Source organism: Colossoma macropomum, unplaced genomic scaffold (assembly GCF_904425465.1).
Source record: "Colossoma macropomum unplaced genomic scaffold, Colossoma_macropomum, whole genome shotgun sequence".
Classification (NCBI taxonomy): domain Eukaryota; kingdom Metazoa; phylum Chordata; class Actinopteri; order Characiformes; family Serrasalmidae; genus Colossoma; species Colossoma macropomum.
In genome coordinates, this window is record NW_023494789.1 from 45,440,538 (window position 1) to 45,451,434 (window position 10,897).

The window sequence follows — 10,897 nt, forward strand, 5'->3', positions numbered from 1 at the left end:
TCGACTCTTTAGCGACTTCTGACCCTGGAAAACATATGTACGGCAAAACACATCAGTTTTTTGGACTTGGTATTCCAAATATGGGCATGACGCTGACTTCAGAGGTAAATTTTGCTTAGCGCTGAGTTTATCAGGGTGAACTATAACCCTGCAAATCTGCAAACTGTGGGAGCGTTAGCTAATTAAAAAACAAGACTGAATGCTATGGTATCTTCTTTCTGAAAAAAGATGTGGAGCAACTGCCTACATTAGTTAGCTAGCTAGCTAATGTCAGATGTTCAATAAACTGTATGTTTCCCGGGGAGGAAAATGGCGTAGTGAAAGTCCACAGCTGTGACGACAGCTTAATGCAGAAAACAGTCCTACTTTTAGTGTAGCAGCATTCAATCCCAATACTGTGATGAACTTGTAGTATTAGCTGCACTGGGATAAAGTGTCCAAGATTACATATAGTGCTTATTTCAGACCACAGTAATACAGAAGCCAGTCCTTCCTTCAGACAAGTAGCATTCAATCCTTGTACGTAGATTAATTTTTGTGTCTGTACGCTGCTTGTGTGGTCAGTTGGGTAAAGTGTCCAGGCCAAGTGAAGCTGCATGCTGTTTGGCCCTCATGCGCAGGTTTTCAATGCTGGTTGTTTTGCTGTTAATACTGGGTAACGTTCCTGTGGCCTGAAGCAAAGGGCTGCTCCACATCTGCTGGGCCTGGGACAGGGACTGGTAGTAGGACTGGCACTGCAGTGACCCCAGTGGGGCGGCCATGTTTACGCTCATGCCCAGGTAGGGTAGTGAGGAGGGGGAGGCCATGTCGAAGGACGGGTAGTGCACCAGGTTGTTGGTGGCAGCCATATGCTGGCGGAACTGCTCCTGCAGACGGAAGAGGCTGAGTGGAGACGAGGCGTAGGAGTTACTCTGAGCCAAACCACTGCTGCTGACCCCACTGGAAGACGGCAGGGATGGGGAGCTGAGGGGAGAGTCTGGAAGGGGAAAAAACAGATCATATCATATACAATAATAAACTGGAGTACTATGTTTTATTAAAGTATTATCATTTCTGTCAGATTGCTATTGACTTCTGACATTAGCTGCTAGCTGATGGAAGTTATAATATATCTAAATCTTAAGCAATATGTCATACATGTAATTATATTGATATTTACAGTATTGTGCAAATGTTTTAGGCACCTGAGAAAATTTGCTTTAAAAAACTGGCTAATCAGTGCTTCATTCAAGTGTGATATGACTACATTCAAATTATTCATGTGATGGCTGGGGGCAGAGGAGAACCCTGAGCAGAACCCTGAAACCAAACTGATGCTCTTCTAACCAGCTCAAAAAATATCAGCTACTTTTTTTGAAAACAAGAAATTCTTGATACTTGTATATTTATTACCGTATTTGTTTATTTGTATCTATTATATGATAAATGTTTTTAACAATTTGCTTAAGTGTCTAGGTGACTTTTGCACAGTACTGTACTATATACAGTTGTTACTAATAGAAACAGATGAATAAATACAAGTGCACTTTAGGTTCACATTACAGTATTGGAGTAGCATAATTTTTTTTGCCTAAGTGTGACACAGAAGTGATTTTTTTCAGAGCTGTGTGAACACTGATCTTTTAAAATCAGATCTGAGCCACTTTGCATATCTGTTACTTGGTCATGAGACCACAGTAAGAAATGTCAAATCAGAATGAGTGTTTTTTTACATCACACATCACTGCAGCATGCGTATGTGGTCAATATCAAGTGTCAAGGGTGTTTCAGCAGTACTTAACAATAGCAGAAGATGATAAAATGTATGCAAGCTGATCCTTTCGGGGCAAAGGTGTGTTTACACTAAAGACAGATATGGATCCCTTTCACACATAAATGCAAGCCATCACGGCAAAAAGATCAAATATGAGGACAAAATTGGAATTGAGCAAAAGTCTTTAATGTGAACTTAGCCTACAAGCTCTGATATGTACTAAATGATCTGAGTGTTGAGGTTAAAGGGTCCATATTCTACCATATACTTTTCTCATATACAGTTGTATGCAACACGCCTGGTCAAATGATATGTTTTGTTGATTTGTGGAGTGAAAGTAAGGTATCCTATACTCTAAAAGAAATCAGCTTAAAAATGTCCTTTCCTGCATATGTTATTGCACGATTTCCATTTACTTGCTGAATAAAATAAAAAATAAAAGTAAACTTCAACCGCTCCTTTCAGAAGTATGGACCCTTTAGAAGGCTTCAGTGATCAAATTGCTTCCCAACAGACAGGAACAGCACAACGTTTAATCGTTTTCGCACATCTTTTACTCCAGTAACTCTATAGACTGTCTGCAGGAACAACACTCTGCATCACTTCAACAGTAATAGGTGGGGCTAAACTGCTGACATGTAAAGGTGGCCATAGTTGTAAACCATGATAAATGAAAAATGGGCTGTTTTTGGAGCTTAGTGTCCTTTTATGGACTGGGGAGTAAACAATAAGCTATATTTGGAAACTTTATTTTGTATTAAAAAGAATTTTATAGAAAGAAATCAAATGTAATTTAGAATTAACTATGATGCATTTCCTTTCAATAATGAATCTTTCTTTAAACATACCTGATTTTGGACTCAGTGGCTTGCAGGACGGCGAACTCTCACCAGGTAACTGTGGGCCTGCTGCTTTTACCTCCCCTCCGAAACATGGCGGCTCGTCCTCTCTGTCAGTCATATCCTCTGCTCCTGACTCCGCCCCCGACTGCTCAGGTGAGGTCACGTTCACCTCCTCAGTGAGCTCACCTGCTGCAGGTAGTGTGGATCGATTTCCTTCTGACAGGGGAGGAGGAGGGGTTTGGGACTCTGATGTGGTGGTAGGTGGGACTTCTCCTTTCTCTGCCTCCTGACCTGCATCAGTCCCCGCCTCCTTCTGTCTCTGGAGCTGCTCTTTCTGCAGGCTGCGCTGCTTCTTACGAAACTTTGCCCGCCTGTTTTTAAACCACACCTAGCAGAAGAAAAAAGTTGTATTTGAAGATATGAAATTTCAAATTGCTTATAAACTATTTTATGTCTTTTGATATTCTGCATTGAAGTTGGTGGCATGTTGCTTTATCTGGCAAATGTACGGCAAACATTCATTGTCATTCAGGTAATGTTTTGTGGTAAAGTGGCCCAGTGCACATTTAATATAGAAACACCTGTTGTGAATGGAAATTCTAATTGAAGCTGCACTACGCAAGATTGTTTGGTTAAGACTGAAACAAGTAGCATTACTGAGTGGAGAGAAATAAAAACACATTAAAATTTTGTGTGTGCGCACTGCTGCGAGTCACCCTGTAAAGCCTGAAATAATAGTTACGTATAATGCAAAATCAAGCTTATACTGATGAAGATATGATGACAACAATAGAGGACATGATGTTCACCAGGTTTTTACTGAATACTTTTTGAATATTCTTTCAACGTGCTTGCAATCGTCAGATTCATCTGCTGGGGTCTGAAGCTCAACCGACGTTAAAAAAAAAGGTCTTTGGCACGTTCTGTGCAATTACACATTCCCACCAGAGAGGCCTCCAAATCCCCAAATCTTACATAGAGCAGCTTTAATAATCCTAAAAACCCTTGCTTTTAAATATCTTGAATTAACTTAGTAAAATACTTTGTTCATTATGACAATTTTTCAGTATATACTGACTGAGCAAATTAACTGTTAATATATGAACACACAGCAGTACTCACTTTGGTCTAAAGTAAATGTCACACATGTAGTAAATCACTGATTGCATGTCAGGTGCACGGTCCACATCCTGGTCTGTATGTGTACCTGTACTCGAGCCTCAGGCAGGTTGGTGCACATGGCGAGTCGCTCCCTCATGACCACGTCAGGGTAGTGTGTTTTCTGGAAGGTTTTCTCCAGCGCCTCCAGCTGCTGAGCGGTGAATGCCGTGCGGCTCCTGCGCTGCTTCCTGTGCTGAGAACCGTAACGGGCCTCCAGGATGATGTCTGAGAACGTCCAGCCGTTAGAACAGAAAATACAGCATTTTTAATATGCTGTACATCATTTTTCAGAACTATATTTTTGATTCATTTCTTTACTTCTATGATTAAAAATTATCTAATTAATTCTCATATTTTTCTTCTGTATATTTTTTGTACATTCTGTATATTTTAGTCACTTGATTGCAAGTCAGATTATACTTAATAAACTAAATCTCAAATTAACGACCAGTTATATTATTATACCAAATGGCTGCATTATGACTGAGCCCACTACAGTTAAACCGTACTGGATCAAACTGAATTTAATTTTTTTATGCCTGTCCCTTGTTATACTAGATATGCATATGCCACCTTAATCAGAAATCAGTATGTATGACATAACCTATTAAACAATTTCTGATTATTTTTAGAAATTATAACTTGCCATATTGGTTCAGGAAACCAGGAAAAAATCATATGCGTGCAAATAAATAAATAAATAAAACCCTCTGAAACTTTGTCAACTTCTGAAGTTTCATTCTCCAACTTTAACTGGATGAAGACTAATTGTACTAAAGTGAAGGAGCTCCAAACCAAATCCCTCTCGATTCTGTTCATAACATTTATATAGAATCAATACATCAGTTTAAAAAGCCTAAATATGTTATTATTGCATCTCTTTCTCTAACTGATCGCCATCATGTGTTTAAAGTGATAGTTTGGCCAAAACTCAAATTTCCAGTTTTCTTCCTTAAACCAAATGTAGGTGATCAGCCAAGACACGTTTGGTGTCTGAAGTTTTAGTCTTTAGTTTTGTACTAGAGCTACAAGTTTAACGCAGCTAACAAATAATAATTAGCGCTGCACAAACTACATGCATAAATCATCATACACTTCCCTTAAACTGTGCCGAGTTGTTCAGTAATCTCAAATAGACCTGCTTGTCTGCTCGTTTCTGACACTGTATGACAGAGTTATCTACAAAAATGGACAAAGTTTGTCACATAGTATAAATAGTAATAACAGTCAATTTGGAGGCCTGAAATTTGTTGTACTTTCTCCATATTTAGACACCAAACATTTGGAGTAAGACTGTTGGCCAAATAATCCCTTTGATGCATTCAAACCTTAGAGGCCACTCCTCATGCCGACGTGAATGACCACTCTTACCGGCCAGTCTCTCTGCGAGGGTGAGGGCGTGCACTGAGGGCCGATAGTCCGGCGCGTGTTGTGCTTGCTGCGCCGCCTGCTGGTGGAGGTTGTACATGGCGCTCAGTGAGTTCATGGCGTGCAGAGAGTAGCCGTTCACTCCATAATGCTGCATGCTGAAGGTCAGCTGAGGACAGAGAGGGATAGAGGTAGAGAGGAGAGAGAGGAGGGAGGTTAGAGCACTGAAACCTGTAAACAAACCTGCTTACAGCGAGTGGGTGTGTGTGGGATGAGGGGGGGAGTGCATTAGGGGATGTGAGACTAACACACCCAGTGCACCTAATCAGTGAGATCACACATTAAAATAGCCAAAACTAACACTGAACTACAGCACTGGATTAACCCCTTAAAGGGTCTGTATGTGGATCCACGCTTCAGCTTCTCACTATCATAACTGCAGAACTGACACATTAGACTCACAGTAGATTTTGAATAATTCATAGTACTGAATATTTCATAGCACTAATTGAATAATTAGTAGTTATTCAATAGTTTAGCTCCTAACTAAAGAATTAGTAGTAGAACATAACTTATTTACACATTAGTTTTATGGGTGATACTGAATAATTCATAGTAGTTATAAAATAAATAGCTAACATTAGTTACTGAACAATTCATAGTAGCTACCGTATCATTCATAGTAGTTGCTGAGTAGTTACTATCCTTATAGTTCTCGGATAATAAGATAAATAATTGAATAATAAATCATCTTAAACGCAAAACTGTACGGAATTAACACCTATCAGGTTTAAGGAACTCTTACTGTGTTGTATTAACTCTTGCAGTGTTCGTTTAACACCTTTAAATCTCAGACTTATTCCATCTTATTCAGTAACTATGACAGTGTTGCAATGCAAACTGGCTGACTATTCCTAAGTTACAGAAGAATGTGATAAAAGTTTGACCTCGCCCACAGGTCATTTCCATTAAAGGGGAATTCCACCGATTTTTCCAAATTTCTGCATAGTTCAATCATTTAGATGTTAATAAAATCATTCAGGCCGTTTGACGTTAAGTAGTTCATTTGTAGAGACACTTACTGACATGATATGACTGACATGACAAATCTTCTAAAAACCATCGTACACCAATGTCTCAGACATTATACAGTGTATTCATAACCATTTCATGCAATAACTTTCTGTAAGGGAGCTTTTAGAGGTGGACGTCTGGTTCCTATCATCAGCACTGTGCACAAATCTGGTAAGTTTCTCTAGAACAGAGCAGCGGGTCATGTATGAACACAGTAAGTCAGCCTGTAGGCGTGTTTATTCATCAGTGTGTGTTAATTGAGTGGAGCAAGTGTTAAAGGACGCTGTAAGAGGTGGCTGGAATTCGCTGTGCATGCGGCAGGTGAAGGTGTGGTAGGTTAAGCTTTGTTAGGTTGGTTTTGTTAAAGTAACACAACAGCACTAACGTAATGCCACTGCATCACTGCTGCTGTTAATTTAGCCCTGGAGATTTTTGCTGTACTAGAGCTGTACAGTGTAGTTTCTCAGTGTGTGTAATGTATGAGGTTAAGCTTTTTTCCCCTCAGTCTTTCTGACTTCCCTGCAGTGGGAGCACACAGAGAGACTGACCAGCTGACTGATTCATTCTAATACAGTGTATTCAAAAGGTGTGAATTCTGCACAAGCACCAAAAATAAAATTCGCGTTAAACTCCTTTGCTGTTTAAACTGATGCCCCTTTAAAACGTCAGTTCTGCGTGTGTGTGATCTGTGAGGAGCGGAGAGAAGCGCGCGCTGAGCTGATCTCTGACTGCAGTCTGACTGATAAGAGCCGCTCAGTTTCACCCGTAAAGTTTACTGTCATTTATTTTATTATTTAGGTGAAATTTTCTCCCATTTTCGGTTATATTTTTAGAAAATTAATTCGTAAAGACGATCGCATGTTTTTTGTTTTAAGCCTCAGGGCTGAACACGAATACACACACTGACTCAAAGGCTAAACAAATGCAAATAACGTGAATAATGATATTATTATTATTATTATTATTATTATTATTATTATTATTATTATCTGTTATTTTTAATGATGGCGTTGATTTAAATGAAAACAACAGTAAGAGTTTACGATCCTTAATCTAGACGATTTAATACGACTATATTGAATTATTACGGAATTATAAAAGCACCAAAACAACAGTTTTATTGCTGGAATGTATACGTGTTTTTATTTATATAAAATGTACTAAAATAAAATGGTAATTATAGCTGCGTTATAATGTTAAATAATACGTTGTAATATTTAGTTTACAGCTGCACTGTACAATCTGATGATATTACTTTGATAAAGTCAGTAATCCGGTTTTAAACCACATTAAGACACATATGAACTCTCGCTGATTATTTAGATCATTTACAGCGTTATAATGAACACTTGGACCTTGAGAGCGCAGTGAGCGTCACTGAGGCTGAAGGATCGAACAGCAGCAGCAGCAGATTTAGTTTATTAGCACTGATAGTTTTTTTTTATTTATTTCCTCGCGCGCACACACTTAAAAAGGTGGTTTCAATTAAAAAGGAAATGGTTCTATTAAGAACTATGAGTTCTATATAGAACAATTTCAGGCTTTATTGTTTTTTGCATGGTGAAATGTCGTCTTCAGATTGATGGAGAATGTGTTGTATAATGTTCTATATAGAACCTTTTTGAAAAGGGTTCTATATAGCACCAAAAAAGGTTTTTCTATTGCTTGACATTTGATGCTACATAGAACCATTTTCAATAAGGTTCTATATAGAACCATATACAAAATACATTAATCAAACGCAAAGAACCGTTTAAGTATGAAATAGTAGTATAAAGAACTTGTGGTTCTAAATAGAACCATTGGATTTCCTAAAGAACCTTTGACTGGACATTTTTTTCATGCAAAGTTGCGTGACTTTTCAGAGCGCGGAGTTACTGCACTGACGTCTGGGGTCATTAAACATCATAAATAAGAAATTAAAAAAATAATAATTAATGATTCAGTTAAAGCAACTCCGTAATGTGGGGCCGCGAACGCGCGAGTTTAAAATCTGCATCTGTTTTTTTTGTTTTGTCCATACAAACAGCAAACCGTAAACACGCTGTAAATAATTTATTTACGCAAATTTTTCAAATCCTGAATTTTTAAAGCACTTACTGCAAAAACACTTTCAGCAGGTTGTGAATAATCAGATAAACTCGGAGACACTTTACAGCACAGAAAACTTGTTGTTGTCTCTTAAAAACCTGCCGTAACGGCTGATAAAACCACTACAAAACTTTTATGCCCCACAGAAGAGAAACTCTCAGACGACCACAGAAAAAAAACGCTCATCGACATTAAATTAGCGCTGAACTCAAAGTGAACTCGCCCAAAGCCTTACTGTACACACTGAAGTCCGGTTCAGCTGATGGTGAAGTATACAGGCGACTCTGCAGCACACAATTAAACTGTAAACGTGCAGTGACGGAGTGCTTGAACTCACCTGCTCGCTTTACTCTGCAGCCCGTTCTCCTCTCTGTGTGAAGATGAAGAGCTTGGTGTAAATGCTGAAGAGGATGTGTTTGATTAGAGCGGTCCAGGTTAGTGCTGGTGGGAGTGCTGAAGGCAGTGGAAGTCCATCTGTGATCCCGCACGCGGTCCAGCCCCACTGAGTGCCCTGCCCCCTCCCCATCAGCAGCTTTTAAAGCGCCACGAGCTCCAGCGCAGAGAGCCTATAGCAGAGCTATTCAGCACAGTGACACAGTACAGCATTTCAGTAGAGAACTTAGAACAGTGTGTAAGGACAGCCGTTCACTTTGCATGTCTAAAGAGTGTTTCATAGAAGCACTTCAGTACAGAACCTCAAATAACACATCATTTCAGTATACAGCGCTTCAGTACAGCTGTAAAGTATAGTGTCCAAAGCCATTCGCTTTGGAACAGCATTTTAAGTACAGTATTCAGTACAGTATTCCAATACAGTGTGTGCAGTACAGTGCGTCAGTACAGAGTTTCATTAAAGCCCATCAGCACAGGGATTCAGTAGAGCATTTTATTACTCAGTACAATGCAGTACAGTGTATTACATTATATTATATTGGGTACAGTGCTTCAGTACAGTGCTTCATTTTAGTATAATGCTTCAGTACAGTGCTTCTTTATTTCAGTACAATGCTTCAGTACAGTGCTTAATTTCAGTGCAGTGCTTCAGTACAGTGCTTCTTCATTTCGCACAAGACTTCACTACAGTCATTTCAGTACAGTGCTGCAGTGCAGTGCTTCCTTTTAGTATATTGCTTCAGTGCAGTGCTTCATTTCAGAATAATGCTTCAGTACGGTGCTTCATTTCAGTACAGTGCTTCTGCATTTCATAGGAGGCTTCAGTAAAGTGCTTCATTTCAGTGCAGTGCTTCATTTCAGAATATTGCTTCAGTGCAGTGTTTCCTTTCAGTACAATGCTTGAGTGCAGTGCTTCATTTCAGTACAGTGCTTCAGTGCAGTGCTTCATTTTAGTACAACACTTCAGTGCAGTGCTTCATTTCAGTACAGTGCTTCAGTAGTGTTTCTTGTCAGTACATCGCTTCATTTCAGTACAGTGCTTCATGCAGTACTTCATTTCAGTACAATGCTTTAGTGCAGCGCTTTATTTCAGAACACTGATTCAGTACAATGCTTAATGAGTGCAGTGCTTCATTTTAATACAATGCTTGACTACAGTGCTTCATTTCAGGTAAATGCTTGAGTACGGTGTTTCATTCCAGGACAATGCTTTAGGACAGCCCTTTATTTCAGTTCAGCGTTTCAGTACAGACCCTCAGTACATTGCTTTAGTGCACCTCTCTACTACAGCACCCCAGTACAGTGCTTCATTTCAGTACAATGTATCAGTACAGTGCTTTGTTTTAGTAGAGTATTTAAGTACACTGATTCAATTCTTTAGTACAGCATTTTATTTTCAGTACAGCACTTTATTTCTTTTAAGCTCTGCATCTCAACTCTGTACAACACTTCAGTAAGCTTTGATTTGATAGGAAATATGAGAGCACAGCTCCTAGCTTCCAGTAGACACAACTAAGGGAAGAGATTTATGGAAACAAAAAATAAAGTCTATACTTAAACAGCATTCATTCATTCATTCATTCATTTGAGTGGGTGGGGTGGAACATCTAAAGATACCCTGACTATACTGCGAGTTTCCCGTTTTGGAAAAAGGAGCTTTGTGGGCTTTTGGAAGGCTTAAGCGATTGCCCCATTGGACTGTGTTTAAGCCCAGTGAAGCTCAGTTAGTTTCTCGGTGCCAGAGCTATCGGTGAGGGTGGGCCGTTCGCTGCTCTAAATGATGGGAAACAACGATTTAAAAAGGAGCCCGGGCTGAAAAACAGTGAACCTGTCCTTTAAGTACGGAAGCGCGCGCGTCTCCTCTCTGTCAGTGCGTCTGAGCGCGAGGAGGCCGGAGAGAGACTCGTATGGATGGCAGTCCTTTACAATCTCTCCCAGAGGATTTAGGGTTAGGATTGAGGAGACAAGACGCCATCTCAGCCTAAAAAAATCTGTCTAAAAATGACGGGTGGTAAGAGGATTAAAACAATAATGCCCTTCTCTTCTTCAAGGTTTTTGAGATTTCTTCTTCCAGAGAAAAACCGTTTAGGCTGATATTAGGGGCAGCAGAAGTAGCCTTTTTAAATGTAAAGCTCGCATATTTTGCACTTCTTGAGAAGATGATAGTGTAATAGGCAGTGATAGTCATCACAGATGGGCGCAGTTTAATTTGTTT

At 39.5% G+C, this 10,897-nt stretch overlaps 1 protein-coding gene across 1 annotated transcript; it reads right to left on the minus strand.

Moving 5' to 3' along the window:
• Positions 1-560: 560 nt before the first annotated feature.
• On the minus strand, positions 561-8,724 carry dmbx1b (diencephalon/mesencephalon homeobox 1b). The gene is made up of 5 exons (XM_036569633.1): positions 8,627-8,724; positions 5,128-5,293; positions 3,803-3,981; positions 2,602-2,983; positions 561-976 (listed from the first exon to the last, which is right to left on the minus strand). The coding sequence occupies exons 2-5, from the start codon at positions 5,279-5,281 to the stop codon at positions 561-563; spliced, it is 1,131 nt and encodes a 376-aa protein (XP_036425526.1). The 5' UTR covers positions 5,282-5,293; positions 8,627-8,724.
• Between the last annotated feature and the right edge of the window lie 2,173 nt (positions 8,725-10,897).

Excerpts from the sequence above, each read along its gene's own strand:
- dmbx1b (XM_036569633.1), bottom strand. The coding sequence starts at position 5,281 with ATGCAGCATTATGGAGTGAACGGCTACTCTCTGCACGCCATGAACTCA. Across the intron at positions 3,982-5,127 it reads CCTCGCAGAGAGACTGGCCG|ACATCATCCTGGAGGCCCGT; the intron begins GTAAGAGTGGTC and ends GGACGTTCTCAG. Across the intron at positions 2,984-3,802 it reads TGCCTGAGGCTCGAGTACAG|GTGTGGTTTAAAAACAGGCG; the intron begins GTACACATACAG and ends TTCTTCTGCTAG.